At 39.3% G+C, this 16,364-nt stretch overlaps 1 protein-coding gene across 1 annotated transcript; it reads right to left on the reverse strand.

Annotated features, from left to right (window-relative positions):
• Nucleotides 1-2,638: 2,638 nt before the first annotated feature.
• Nucleotides 2,639-16,226, reverse strand: nup88 (nucleoporin 88). The gene is made up of 17 exons (XM_072674406.1): nt 15,993-16,226; nt 14,363-14,532; nt 14,090-14,215; nt 13,162-13,248; nt 12,909-13,085; nt 11,705-11,885; nt 11,222-11,372; nt 10,102-10,200; nt 9,827-9,917; nt 9,473-9,577; nt 9,133-9,291; nt 8,744-8,869; nt 7,220-7,285; nt 5,763-5,843; nt 4,778-4,904; nt 4,313-4,434; nt 2,639-3,026 (listed from the first exon to the last, which is right to left on the reverse strand). Exons 1-17 carry the CDS (start codon nt 16,224-16,226, stop codon nt 2,963-2,965), a joined length of 2,166 nt encoding a protein of 721 aa, XP_072530507.1. The 3' UTR covers nt 2,639-2,962.
• Nucleotides 16,227-16,364: the final 138 nt, after the last annotated feature.

Consider the following 16,364-nt stretch of genomic DNA (forward strand, 5'->3'; position numbering starts at 1 on the left):
CTGAAAGGAGGAGCATCAGCACAAGACAATGAGTTTTTGTTTTTAACTACACTTTTCAGAACCTCCGAATACTAATGGAACTCTAAACTACATAACAGCAGAAGGTGTAGTTCTGCACATCCTCCAAGTCCTCTCCTGCAGTATAATTTACATTACAATCGACTCCATTGTACTAGCATTGTGGAGAATCTTCATCGAAACAGACCACATTAACAGTTCAGATTCCGTTCGCATGCTGTGTCGCAAATTCAGAAGCCCTTGGAAGTTTATATACTGTATTGTGTACATATCTCTGTATATATCTAATAAACCAAATTGTACTTAAAGCAGAACTGTTGTACAAATCTGTGAGACTGAATTCATTGCCAAGCTTGGTTGGGCCACATTGCTAGACAGCACCTCGAATGAGACCTCTAATAAACCAAACTTACTTAAAACAGAAGTGTTGGTTGATTCAAAGTACATAGTGGTTTTGGTTGGGCTGGTTAGAGAACAATATAGTTTATGTAGTCTCAATATACTGATGATAAAAATATATAAATAAAAAATGTCCCCTCTAAAAGTAGGGTGACCAGACGTTCTCTTTTCAGGGTGTGAGCATCAGCATTCATTTCTACAGCTGTCACACGCTGTGTGTGTGTGTGTTTGTATGTATTACAGCTTTAAACAGGCCAGAAAAAAGGTCACATCTGACATCATTCCACTCAGAATCCAGAAATGGAGATTAAATCATCTTTTCTTCATTTAAACTGGTTGAACGTGTGATTTCTACATCACCAGCACCTGTTACTGTTGCCAAATGCAAGTGCAAACTAAAGAAGCATCACAAACTCAGTGGTTTCTTACCATTTTCAAAAGGTAACATTTTGTCCAGTCAATTTCTGGAGTTTTCTCAGCTTTTTTCATGTTGTTCCAATGCAAACAAAAAATGTAAATAGCAAAGCATTTGTAATTACAACAACGAGGGTGGAGGGGTGTTAAAATTTGTGGCCATCATTGTGTGATTTGTATGGTTGTACTTTATCAGTCCCTTATAATAATAGTAAAAGATTCCCCACGATTTCATGACAGCCTTCCCTAAAATTGGATCTTTAATAAACCAAATTTTGCCTAAAGCAGAAGCTTTGGGTCGATTTTGCTCATTGTGGTCTTGGTTGGGCCAGGTCACTAGAATTGGGCAGAGGAAAAAGGGGGTGTTTATATATATATATATATATATATATATATATATATATAAGAAAAACAGACTGTTTGTATCTAAATATAAACATATGCATGCAATGGCTGAAACCACACAGCTACCTGAAGGCAGACGTAAAGGGCTATTGCAGATACTTCTGTAACAGCCCTACATGATGTTCAGCCGACATCCATGTCTGACCACATCCTGTCTCAAGAATGCTCACTCTTCTTGTGATGAGCAATGACAGTCCCTTAAGCTAAAGTAATTAACTCCACTCACTAAACACTAGAAGTTGTTACTGGTGTTCATGTAACTCGCTCTCTACTCCCTCTGTCCAGCACTACCTACAGCTTAGTAAAATAAAATCTGTCAAACTGAGCCATTCTGGATTTAGTCCTCGATACAAAAAAAAAGACTAAATGGAACCCTCCTAATAGTAACTCCACAAATAACATATCACATGATTAGATAATACATTGACCGCAAAGAATCCGGTGATAGAACAGATCTGCATAAAAGTACTTCCTTGATCGCAGTTGTAGGAAGCATCACCCTTCTGTTTTCCAAATTGCCTGTTTTATTCTCGATATGATGCCCATAAAGATTTTGAATTCTATTTAAGTTCTCTTTTCCTTGAAGACCAGGTCTTTACAGTAATGATCTGTGGACTGATGAGTCAAAACCTTGAATGCTGCAAAGAACACCTCCGTCACTGGCTGCTATCGGCATAAAAGGAGAGAAACTCATGGTGTGGTCACCATCCTCTGACCTGAACCCTATTGAGAACCTTCAGAGTATCCTCAAGTAAAAGATCTATAAAAGGTGGGAGGCAGTTCAAAACATTAAAAAAAAAAACAGCAGCTCTGGGAGTCCTTTGTTAACATGTAACTTGGCCTGATAAGATGTTTTAATTGAAATAGCTTTTGATTTCAGTAAATGTGACTCTTAATGCTCCTATTTCCACAATGACCATTTTCAGTTCTTTACAACCTATCACGTTTTAAAACCCTGTACTGCATGAGCATTTGGAACAGTGCATTTTGAGTTTATTAAATAAATAAAATCAATTTGTTACATTTATTGGAATTTAGTTGGAATAGTTTAGTGTTTAGATTTAAACAGTTGATCACCTGAAAATTATGCTGCCTGTCATTTGCATTAAGCATTTAGGAATGTCTGAGAAAAATATAATTTGCATAATAATTTGAAACACGTTGTAAGCTCAAAATAGGGAGACGCAGCTTACAAGTTACTAGACAGCCTGACACCAATAACAAACTCTTGAATTTAACTAACAATTTCTTAAAATGTTTTTTTTAAAGATTTTCTAAAGCACTATAGCAGCAGCAGCCAATACTCCGTATTTCAGTATTTGCACTGGAATGGAAACCATGATATCATGCCATAGCTAATAACAGCAGTCGTCCACCAATAATCCACAAACGACCACAAATAAAGCGTCCACAAATATACAAAACATTTTATTCTCCAAAGAGATGCACGCTTGTACACAAAACATAAAAGTTTCCTTAGACTGCTTGTTTAGAAAAGTGTCAGCTCTCCTTTTACCCTCGGATATCACCCCTAGCCACCTCCTTGCCAGTGCAAGGTAAGACACTGTGTCTTACAGCAAATTACTGTACGCTTATCAGACCACACTAGACCAAATACACATAAGCAAAATATATTTGGCAAAAGGTTCTTATATGGTCATTATAGCACAGATCTGTAATAATTTCATGAATTTAGCAAAACTTGCCAGTGATGGCTGCTGACTTTTCAGAAACTGAAATGGTTCTTGATGTCCTTGATTTGTTTCATCATATCGCCGATGTGCTCACCCCTGTTAGAGAAGGGAAAGATAGAGCGAGGTAAACACCAGAGCCACAACCACACTAACAATTTAAATAAGCAGACTGTGTACAGCATGAAAATGAACTCAATTAGTGAAAAAGCAGCTGTGCTGAACATTGACTAATTAAATGATTCGTTTTCAACCATACAGTAGAGCAGCAAGTGTCAGCAGCACAAAATTAAAATACATTCTCCTGAATTTTTTACGAGCTGGGAGGCTTTCTTTTTGGGAGGCTTCATTCTAACACTTACTACTAACCCCACTGGGTGGAGGCTGTCTTTACTTTAGCCTGGCGGTCTCTGGGAGTTTGTCATCTGCTTTAAAACTGTGATCATAACCAAGAGAGAAATTAAAATACTAAAAGTGGGCATTCCCGAATTGGTGGTCAAACATTTAATCCACAAGAGCCCAGACCCAGTTTTTATATATTGATTCAGACTAATCAATTCAGAAAAATTAACAGAGCAACTCATTGTTTCTTATTGTGACAGAGGTCACAACTACTTCAGTAAATAATTAGGTTTAATTATATTCTTATAAATAATAATAAGGTTCAAATCCAGATGTAAAATCGGGTCACAACAACAATTTCATATATGTAATATCTGATATTTTGATATTTGATTGAGGAGTTTATTAAATGAGTTGGAACAGACCTTTAGAAGCAAAAAATCTTAAGAGCTAATCAAGCACACCAACACTGTGAACATGAGGTCATGTACACACGTTCACAAACCGTCCTGTGACGCATCCAGGATGTTCGGTATGGGTCACGCAGACACTTCATAAGTTAAAGTGAAGGACAAAATGCTGTAAGAAACTTTCCACATCTTTTAAACAGTCTTTGACACATATAGGCTCTTATGGGTTAAGACAAAAATGATACAAATGATGATTTTTGTGGTAAATCTCAAGAAATACCATTCTGTGGATAGACCTTTCACTATAACCCGTTAAATTCATTTAAAATATTAATGCTACATTTTTATTTTATGCCCTGCTCTCCACACATCATTTCCATATCAAAGAAATCTTGTCTTCCAGTTTACTGGTTCTGGCACAGTTTTAACTAGAACTGTGTTGATGTAGTATATTATTATTCATGTGGAAAAGAGATGCTAATTTGAATGAAGCAAAATTCAATGCACTGCTGTCAGTGCAGCTCCTTGTCATCACAGCCTGAAAAGGACATGTTTCACTGCAAATGAATGGGGTTTATGATGGAGGTGTGTCAAGAGTAGCTGAGATTAGAATACTGATTGGAGTGCACTCACTGCTCCTTCAAGACACCCTGAATACACTTTCTCTGGTGGGCGTTCAGCGTGATGGTAGCTCGAGCCGGAGACAGGAGGCCTTTATCCATCTGCTTCGTCTGGTACTCCTTCTTCATATTGACCTACAATTCAGTACAGGAAATGTGAGGTCATGCGTTGTCTGACTGTCAAGTACTACATACTTAAAAATAACCACTGACGCTTCTTCTGGTACAAAGATAAGTTCCTCACAGACTCAGATCTTTGTACCAGTGAGAAGAGTGTGAAGAACATTTTTAAAGAATTTCCATATAATAAAACGTTTTAGGTAGAACCCTTAGAACAACAAAACCTTTACACTGTGTAGAGGTTCTTTATGGAACCAAAAATGGTTTAAGGAACGCATTGTGGCACCTTCTTTTAAGAGTGTGGAGCTGGGAAACACACAGGAAGAAAATCAACTCTCAAATGTCTAGGGCAGCTGACCTGTGTGATGGTGTTGTCTAGGTGACGGAGCTGGTCATTGATGGTCTGCAGCTCTTTCTTCATCTCCTTCTCGCTGTCGGACAGCACAGGAAGCTGATTGCGCAAGCTACCTAGCACCTGCTTCATCCTATAAAAACACAGAAACATTTTTGTTTTCCTACATAATTGCCAATTCTTACCCACTAGCTTAGACTCTCCCCATTACACAGTGCGACCATTGCGGAGAAGGAGAAGCCTTCCTCCAAGACAAGGTGTGTGGGTGTGTTTGAAGGGATCTGGTTCTTCCTTTTTTGGTGGAGAACCACAAACATAACAACCCAGCAACAAGACGCCACAACATTCAAGAGAGAAGTGAGGTAATTCTGTTGTTCTCAGAGACAACACAATCACTATATTCATGTTGGGAAAGGAAGATGCAGATGTGTTACTATGTGAAGCAAATGATGGGAGTGTGTCATCAGTGAGTTGAGTTAGGTTAGTTGTCAGCAGTTGTTTATTCTGTCAGGGTATTTTATCATTTCTTGAACACAACTTTTATTTACTTTCTGTTCTTTATAGCTTCACATTACCTTTTCTTGCAAGACCTTTTTTTCCTGGACAATTGAAGGGGATGCATTAATGCAGTATTATTATTAGTATTATTAGTATTAGTATTATTGTTATTATTATTACTACTACATTAATATACAGATAGGTATACAGAAAGATATATCGATAGATAGAGAGATAAGCTATGACTGACTGTTAGTCAGGTTAGCATTCTTAACATAATCTTCACTGAAACATAAGCTAGTTAATAATTCTGTGCAATAGGCGTGCCAAGTGATCAGCTAACTATTTTAAATTCAAAGGCGTTAAAGGGTACAGAAAGAATTAGTTCCAATAAATAAACAAACAAACAAACAAACAAACTTAATACTGAAAATGAAACACTGCAGACATTTATTTTTAGAGACATTATTTGTAAAAAGCACAAATATGGGACCTGTTCATGATGGCTTCCTGTCGATATTTGGCATCTTCATACTTATCAGCCAGCCGCTCTGCTGCCTCCCTCAGGCTCTTTCTGTAAAAAAATAAATAAACATAGCACAACATGAGCTAAACACCGCTGCGGGACTGCTGCTGGAAACACAAGACAAACGCTGGGTGAAGCAGCTCTGATGACTGCATTAAAACCAAGTGCAGTCATGCAATTTTTTTGTTTACTGCACGGTAAATGACCCACTTATTAAAAAGACCCCTGCAGCACATCAGCTTTTTATTTTTAGTTCAGTCACGTTTCTTTACACTTAGTGAAATTAGAGCATTAGACAAAAAGAGAATAGGTTATTAAAACTGAACTCATTGCTGTTACTATATGCCAACACTGACTACTTGGCCCATATGCTCTATTTGTTTGCATTATTTTATCCACGGATTAGGTCACCTTCAACTCATCCACTCACAATAGTGAGGATTTTTAAATTATAAAATAAATTTGTTTTATTAATTAAACAGGCTGCTTCATTGGCTGTGCAGTACTGAGGCTCATTCAACCTTCAGTGGGAGCTGAAAAACCTAACAGGTTTCTCCTAATTGGACAGTGTCACTGTCACACAAAAATGTCAACATTACACTTAAACTTATATAAATGAATATATAAAATCTAAATGAAATACCTGAATTCAATGATGAATAGGTGTGTCCCGATACTTTTGTCCATATGGTGTACATAAACTGTATGTTCATTGTGTGAAAACTGTTTATATATTATACACAATAATCATGCTGTTTTTGCAGATTAGTTTCCATTAATGAACTTAATGGCACCTGTTTGCTAAACAGGCCATTATGTGATTATAGCTGAGAAACCAAATGCTTCTTCTCTCCATGCTGTAGATGCAGCTCACATCTAGCCATCTAGATCATCTTGCATCTGAAGCACTTAAAGTAGATGGACATTTTTACACAACTTCAAGAAAAATAATCAAATATACCCAAAGGACATTAGTTATTGTCCCTTCAGTGAGAGCAGCTTAGATGATAGAGGTTTTATATGAATAATATGATAGTTTCCATATGGCAACAGCAAGCAACAATGGAACTGCAAGCTAAAATGAATGAAATAGCAGTAGATGAATAAACTGCAACTGCGCACCATTTCAATAACTCAAGTTGACGATTGATTTGGTCAATATCATATTTTCCACAACTTTCTGTAGTGTAAAAAGACTTGAGTTTTGAATTGTAAAAAACAGCCAATTGCAGTGTAGTAGTTTAGATTCATTGTGTGCACTGCAGATTGCAGTTTCATTATTGCATTCTCGCAGTTCCAGTAATGCATTCAACACCCCCACACGCAACACACACACACTTTTAATCATTTAGCATTTAATATGCAGGCCACTGTCTCATAGAACAATCATTGAACACATTTGTCCATGTGTATTTCGTGCCTACCGCTCCTCTCTGCACAGTGCCAGGTCCTCCAGCTGCTTGTTCTTCTGACCAGTCAGCAGTTTTACTCTGTGGCACAATCAGACAAGCATGGGCACATTAACACACGGCCATCAGAGCAACACCAAAGCAATGAGGCTTATAATTCCAACCCTGCTGTACTGAGGCTAAACAACAACAGCAGGGAAAAGCAAAACATCTGGCATTCCCAGCAAGAACAGAACCTCAATGAAACACTTTTTTCAAGCAGCATTGTTTTTAAGCAGCTTGGTGATCTCGCATGGAACGGAAATACGTATAGAATTGTATGAAATTGTGTGAAGTCAGTTGTGCTGCCTATGCCCCAGCGCATTCATCTGGACAACTGTTTTGCAGTACCTTCCTGTTTAAGGAGAGAAACAGCTAAATGCAGCATTTGGAGATCCCAAGTAACTCTGAGTTTTAAATCTTGTGTGCAGGGATTATCCATTATGCTTTCACTGCACTCATTTACACTGTGCTTTGCTCTTCAGTCCGTCAGAGTGTAAGGAAATTAATATCGCAATATATATTTATATATATTTAGCAACACAGTACAGATATTTAATAAATAGTTTACATGTCAAGATTGGTGGCAGACATTGTCTCATTTTGTGTTGTATTTAAACTCTGACCGCCAGATGGCAGTGTTGTACTCTGCCATCAGATTGCACTGTTCAGATCTGATTGGATAAAAAGTAAAACATTATGCATTGTGAATCCTACTGCCAATACACAGCCCTACAGTCCATTCGGACAGACTTTCTTTTGATACTACAATTTTGAAGTCAATGATGCTACCATTACTAGAAGTGTGAAGGCTAGCCTGTGCCTCCTCCCAGTCACATGAACCACCCCTACATCTTTTTGAACTGCTGCGAACTCAATGCCATCAGACAGTTCAACATGACTGGAAGAGAACACTAACTGTCACTTCTGTTACATCAGCTAACAGATGCCCATGTCTGATAGAATCACGCTGGGCTGTGAGAACAGGGGGTCATCTCCCGGTCTTGAATCTTCCATGGACAGGGCCAATGCTTCGACAGTGGCACTACTTGGAAGCCCTTGGGAAAATTGCAACTCGGAACGCACACCAAATTCAAAGTCCCGGTAAAGTTTCTACAGCGCTACAGCTGCACAAGACCTAGCAGAAACTGGTAAATTAGCAGAAAATACAGAGACGTGCAGATTTCAGCCGGCAAAGCTTTTGTTTTTACAGTTGTGTTTTTATCTAGACACCACAGGAGTACATTTTGCATACGATTTTAGAGCAGGCGTGGGGAACCAAGAGCTGGGGTCCAGCACGGTTTACTGGCTTCCCTGCTCTAACACACAGACTGAATCAGGTTATGCTGAAGCAGGACAATCTGGCTCATGGGTGTATATTGGAAGCAAGTTTTAAAGAGCCAAGTTTAACATTTGTAATTTGCCCTGGCAGTAATGCAGTCATAGTGCATCTTTAAACTGTACTCGGAACGCAAACATGCCAACTATTTAAGGGTGTACCTTCTCTGCATTTCTTCACGGGCCAGGTCCAGCTTGAGGATGTATTCCTCGCGGAAGACCTGTGTGGCTCTGCTCAGCAGCTGCAGACACTCTGGAGTGGGCGATGAGGTGTCTTTATCCCCTGCCCTGAAACAAACACACATTGGTCAGTGGCCTAATTTACACATTGTGGCATAAATATCGCTAAAGCCAAAATTATGATACTAATTAACAAATGACACTGAGCAGCCCAAATGTGGAACACTATGAAAATGCCATACCTGAGACAAATACAAAACATGACTTTAGGTACCTTTAGTAACTTGTAGCAGCACTTTTAAAATGAGGAGGCTGCAGGTAGTTGTATGCTATTCATTTGGAGTTTGGAGTATTTATACGTGCTGTCTTACCTCATCATCAGTGGATTGGTGGAGCTACGAGCCAGTATATTGCGGATATGCTGCTCAAATGAGTCATCAGCAAGTCCACGCAGGGGGGAGTTCCCAGACCCCTCGAGCGTCCCCACCCGGGAACACAACAGAGGAGGAGAGGGAGGACGAATGGAACTTCTGCAGAGAATCAAAACACCAGCATTTAATCCTGGTGTTATACCAAGCCCAATGCTTTTCAATTACTCTCCCATCACATTTCACGTGACCTCAGACTAATGACAATACACAATGAGATTCACAATGATATTTCTCAGATGTAATACAGAACGGATGTTGGGCTAGCATTCAGCTCACGTACAGCAGAGGGAGAAGGAGACACTCATAAGTGCTGGTGATACAGATCATGGTGGCGCCCAGAGAAAGATCAGACACGATCCAGAAACCCCGCACTGGAGCTGGCAAACTGACACACAAAAACAAGGTTGAACAAAGGTATACAAACCTTTGCACTGTGTAAAGGACAATGATCAGATTCACATTATGTCAAAAAGGGGAGATAAAACTGACTAGGTCCATTAAACGTTTGTCCTCTTTATTTCTCTAGCTTATAGGAAGTACTTTTTATGCATATTAAAAATAATACATATGTAATGTAAATATTACATTACAAGATACAATGTTATTTTATGACTACATTGTACTTCAAATCTACCTGCTGGTGAGGGGTCTGGTGCAGAGAATGTGTTCCACTATGCAGCGCTGCTCAGCTGCCAGCTCCTGCAGACTGTCTTTATCCTCCTCATCTACACATGTAAACACACACACACACAAACACCAACAATTACACAGCGCACGCATTTATGCTGACTACAGCAATTTTTCAGATTGTCTCAATAATCGTTCATCATAAAAGCAAGCCCAAACACACAGCCTTCAACAAAACCTACACCTCTACCAATCAGAATGTGTAAATAAAACAGCACTGACCTGACTGCAGAAATTTGTGGAGTTTGTTAAACCATGCCAGTCCCACGCTGTGAACGCCCGCCTCATGTGTACAGTGATACCTGTGCTGACACAGTGGATCTGGAACGCAGAAGAAACATGCAGTCAGTGGTGTGAGGACTAACATGTTTAGGGGTATTATTACTGAGTAATGGTTAAAATAAACAAATACCTTAATATTTTTGAGGGTTTTTTTTTTTTTTTTTTAGGAATTGAGCATTTTTTAAAAATTAAAGAAAAAAAAAAGATTTGTCTCAATATCACCATGTCACTGCTGCATGCATGTGCTCTGGCGTTTTTGACTCCAGTCATTGGTCAACTCTATTCAAAGCTGCAGTTTTAAAAATGTATTGCCACTGCAACTGATCCGGCTTAATAGCGAAAGACATTTATAAAAGTGCCCTAAAACCTAAAGAACGGTAAAAAGGTGGTTTTATACTGTGCAAAGCGCCAATGGCCTACCACAGCAGCACTAGCGTGATGTACGCGCACCTGAGCAGAGAACACACAGGTGCTATTTCTGGATGATGGACCGCCAGAAACAACAAAGCCAATTAACAAACAAGTGTTTTCTACTCATGTTTGTTAACCATTATTCAGAAACATTTATAAAATATGTAGTCCTTTTAGCTGCTAAATACAACAATTATTAAGCCATAAAGTCATTTGTCTGGTACCCTTATTCTACGTGGATTGAGAATGTCAGTATGAACATTTGTGTATTGGGCTTTGTGAGGCATGCACCTTCTTTAATTATTTAATCTCTGCCATTATTAAGAACATTCCTTTGGGAATGCCCTAAATATAGTGGATCACGCTTTGTTCAATTCAACTATTCAAGACTTAAAAACAAATAAAAATAAAAATCTATTTACATTTTATTTTGTGCACCCTTATACAATGACATATAGTGTCTTATTTAAAAAACACTAGAAAAAACACTTTTTTTGAAAATGTAATACTTTAGATTAACTGGCTAATCTCAAAAATTCATCAACCGAAAAATAGTTGTTGGTGGCAGCACTCAAATAAATAAATAAATACATATTAATAAATAAAAAGCATAAAAGAGCCTTGCGGTAAAATTTCCAGTATAACTGACCTCTGTGTAACCTGATGGGGCAGGTGAAGTCAGACTCTACAAGATCTTCCTCCTCTCCAGCAGGCAGTTTGAGAGTGAGCTCCAGCTCCACACACTCAAACACATAAAGGGAAGGCACAGTCTCTGAGCCCCGGGACCACCTCTCTACAGTCTACAAACACACACAGCATTCCAACTCAAGTATATGTAGAAAACACAGACACTACATACCCTCCTACATAATACCTTGGTTACATTAGATCCAACACAATGCTTTGTAACACCACATTATATCAGTATGATAACTCTTTATGGTCCGCTATAGATGTAAACCTCTTGAATTAATCTTGATAGTCTGATGATTTTCTAAAGGGAACCATCAAAATCAAGGGTGACCAGCAGGACAGCAGAGAATGAGGGTATAGCTGATTACAATAACCTGAATTTCACATGATAGGATAACATTTGATCAAAATGACAGAATGAGAGTAGGTGGTTACTCACTCCACCATCATCCTCTTCCTCTGCCTCCAGCACCACACAGTGATACAGCATGCCAGTCTCTGTGGCAATGACCAGGATGTTGGGCACGGAGGGCAGACAGAGCACAGCGCAGGCATCGTAGCCGTAGTTATCCTCAGCAGCCGGGTACATGGGGAGAGGACCCAGCAGCTTCCCCAGAATGCTGCCACACACAGACAAACAAACACAAACTATGCTAACTGATGGGTATAAGCATTAAGCAGAAGATTGAAAAGCAACAATATATACAACACACTAAATGGACAAAAGTATTGGGACACACCTCTTCATCATTGAATTAAGGTGTTTTATTCAGTCCCTTTGTCACAGGTGTATAACATCAACCACCAACCAAAGCATCCTGTCTTTAGGAACATTTGTGAAAGAGTGGTTTGTTCTAAACAACTCACTAAATTCCAGCATGTTACCATAATAGGATGCCAATTTAGCAACAAGTCAGTTTGCAAAACCTCTTGCCTTCTTGATATTCCACAAAAAAAACTGAGTGTTATTATTTAAAAGTAAAACCTACCTACTTAAACCATGTAAAGTTACAGAGCGGGGTCACCTGTGTGCTGAAGCAGACAGTGCATAAAAATTACCAACACTCTGCTGCCTCTCAGTTCCACTGTTTCTGTATCACAGAATGCCAGGGGAGTTCCCCTGGCATCAACATCAGCACAAAAACTATGTGCTGAGAGCTCTACTGCATGCAAGCCTTACATCACTAAGCACAATGCCAAGCACTGAACAGAGTGATGTAAAGCACACCACCACTGGACTCTGGAGCAGTGGAAACATTCTACGTTCTGTAGACTGATGAATCACGCTTCTCTATCTGACAGTCTGATAGACCAATCTGGGTCTGGCGAAGGAGGACAGTACCTACCTGTACCCTGCCAACTGTAAAGTTTGGCAGAGAATGGATAATGCTATAGGGTTGTTTTACAGAGGTTGGCCTAAGCCTCCTATTAATGTAAATTGATTTAGAATGGGATATCAAAGGCTATTGTGGGTGTCCCAATACTTTTGTCATTATAGTGCATGTCCAAACATTGTAGGCATATGCAGATCAAAAACTGTAAAATTCCACTAGGGATGTCTGAATACTTTTGAACATGTAGAATTGTAAAAAGAATAAGGTAAACAACAAAGCCTGTGTGTTACAGTAGATTGGTGGCATTACGTGTGTGTAAGAGAGGTGTAGCTCAAAAACGTCTCTCCATTCTCATAGAGGATGTATAAGGGGTACACCAGGAGGTCATCCTTGGGCCGCTGGCGAGCGAGCTGGCGAGGAGCGTCGACCAGCGGGCCAAAGTCAAACGCCACAGCGATCTCACCCAGAGAGGCTGCATACGAGCGCCTGGGGGAAGAGCATCACCCAAATTAGAATTTGTGCTAAGACACAACAGCAAGACAAGAACAGCTGGAATTCTCACCCTCTTGTGTGGACACTGCTGTCCTCCTCTGACTGAGACACTGGAAGCACTCGAGCAGGAGTCTGAGGCTCTTTAAGACTGTAGAATCTACAGGCCAATGTGACATTACAACCATCATTCACTGTAATACTGAACATTACACAATTCCATACATTACATATATCAATCTTGGCTGATTGCTATATACATTTTGATTGCTCCTCTTGTTGTGTGATTCTTAGGTGAACTTATGTCTCAATGTTATATCCAGGATATAGATATATCACAGTGTGTTTTTTAAAATACCTTTATTATTATTATTATTAATAATAATAATAATAATAATAATAACAACAACAACAACAAGTTATTTTAAAGTATTGCTTTTATAATTTTATTATAATGCATAATAATGCATTTATTATTGACATTCATATCTATCGAACTTAACGGTAACACTTCCTTGTTATAACCATGGAAACAAAGACTGAAAGTCATTACAGAAAATTTACATTCTGATGTCTGGAAAAGTGAGTAAAATAAAAATGCATGCCTCCTGATCTTGGAGTACATTTAAGCAGCATTATTACCATTTATACCATTACAGCAATATTTCATGGATGAAAAAATATATATAATGCTCAAATTATGTTTATGTATTGAATGTGAACTGTATGTATTTAAATAGAGCAATAGAGAAAGTGCAGCCCTCTAGAGAATAATGGGAAAAAAGGGAACCCTTTGAAAAGACCTGGATTTCCACACTACACCTTTCAGCAAATAAACAATGTATTAGTTCTATATAAGCCCAGTCTTGGCAATCCCTCTGCCCTTCCTCTAAAGCATGTAAACGTGGTCTTGACATGATTAAAGCAACATTATTGCTTATTTCACTTTCCAAAAGTTAACTTGGTAAAAATAACCCCCAATTAAAGAACCACCATGTTACCTAATGGTGTTGTCTGAGGTCAGAAGCACCAGGTGAGGCTCCTCTGTCTCACTGGGGAACCAAGCAGCCTGCCGCAGGGTCACAGAGGTCGAGCTGGTGAAGAAGCGTTCAGCCACAGGAATAGTCCTGATAGGAGAGAAACACATATCCTATTAAGAAGTACAGCACCAAGGTCAACATAACCATACTATTCAACCTTGAGAGTTTAATCCAAGATCCCTCAACAACACAACCCCATGAACCTCCTTATCCTATAAGGTCAACATGACTCACTTGCAGTTTATTTCCTGACGTCCACCTTCAAACTCAGACTTCTTGCCCCATCGCTGTGGTAATTCAAATACTGTGGCCCCACGCTGACCGATGAGAGCCACGTGGTACTGAGTGGGGCTGAGCACAACCTGACACACTTCAAACAGGGGTGGGTTGATACACAGCAAAGTCTGAAAAGAGGGATAGAACAGGATATTTAAACGCTTGGGACATGCTGTGTTATTGTTACTTACACTGGACATTGCAGATGTTCTAGGTGACTGAGAATACCAATTCAGGAAGGTAATCAGACTGTGAGCGACAAAAGGTCCTTTTTTATAAAGTAGCCATTTAAGAGTTCTGTGTGACAAGGCCGATTCCAGGATGTCAGTGTGCCCATCCACAGGGAACAAGGGATCACTAAAAAGTTTAACGAGGATGTAAATTATGTAAATCATATGCGATGAAGTCGCAGTCACAAGTTTTTGGACTGACATATCAGACAGTGCTCACCACCATCACCAACATCACATAAACTGAAGGAATGTCTCTTCACATTTACATTTACGGCATTTAGCAGACACTCTTATCCAGAGCGACTTACAAAGTGCTTTGCTATTTACCCAAGAAAAGCCTTAGCTAGTTAGAATTGACCAATAGTTCAAAGATACCTCTAAGCTTAGACATTACTAAACGCAAGACAATAAGGTGACCATAGTACTCTAATCGTCCACAAGTACAAATGGTGTTCTTCCTGCCAGTACACTTCTAGAGACTAGAGAAATCGATGTCAAGCACAGCTGGGAAATATGGTAATATTTTTTCTACCGCTGTAACAACATGCATAACAGTGCATCACAATAGGCCTTTCTGAGCATATCATAGACATCATTAGTGCCTTCAGAACACCTGACCTACAGTCTTCATTACAAATAAAGCAGAATGTGTCCGGCTTAATATGATTCAGGGTAGCACAGTGAGGAGAGGAAATATCTGTGATATGTATATGGGTCCCTTTTACATTACAGATAGCAGAAAAGACACAATGTCAAACATGGCAGATCATAAAGAATACTGATATAATAATACCATATCAACCAAACCTACGCTGAAACTAAGGCACACTGACATTTTGTCTGGTATTATTTGTTTTCCTTGTTTGTTTGCCTTTTTTTTACATACATTTATGGCAATTAGAAGATGCTTGTACACAGCATGCTTAGCTGTCAGAAAATATCTAGTGTGAATAGGCCAGTGATACAGTTAAGCTTAGATCATGTCACATATATTAAAGCCCAAATGGACAGCTATATGTATACAAACGAGGCACAACACCCCACACCTAGATACAGTACTACATTGTCAGAATGCCCTCAAAGTAAGTAATTTAATCCCAATTAGAGGCTTTAATAAGTAATTATTAGTGCTGAATTAAGGTCTTCCTTTGTTATTAGTCTGTAAGTTATAGCTATATGAATAAACACAATCACATAGTCTGACTTATGTCCTGCATGTCTATAAGTATCTTTTTATTACTATTTATAAGTGTAATTCTCCCTCTGGACACTTTAAGAACAAACCCGAGACAGATTTGTGTGTGTGTGTGTGTGTGTGTGTGTGTGTGTGTGTGTGTGTGTGTGTGTGTGTGAACCTGATATTTCGAGTCCAGCGCCTCCTCCAGGTTGAGCTGTCGGAGGTTTGTTGTGTAAAACACACTCTCTACATTATCCCATATGAAAAAGTCTCCGTTCAGACAGAAGGTGAGGTTCTTCGCTATCCTCCTGCTGGTCCCCTGGGGCTCCAAATGAAGCCTCTCTTGTAGTTTTTTAATCATTTCATGGCCGGGCAGTCCTTCCCTCCAACGTTCCCCAGACAGCGCCGCCATGTTTCTCTACTGGGCGGTCGCCGGCCGATGACTGTCGGAAATTCCACCAATTAGCGACGCGCTCGCGGTTTCGCGCCAAGTGCGCAGCACCATGGGAAATGTCGTTTTTTAAACGTTTAATCGTTTGGGAACGTAGTA

This window comes from Salminus brasiliensis, chromosome 1 (genome assembly GCF_030463535.1).
Source record: "Salminus brasiliensis chromosome 1, fSalBra1.hap2, whole genome shotgun sequence".
In the NCBI taxonomy this organism is placed as follows: domain Eukaryota; kingdom Metazoa; phylum Chordata; class Actinopteri; order Characiformes; family Bryconidae; genus Salminus; species Salminus brasiliensis.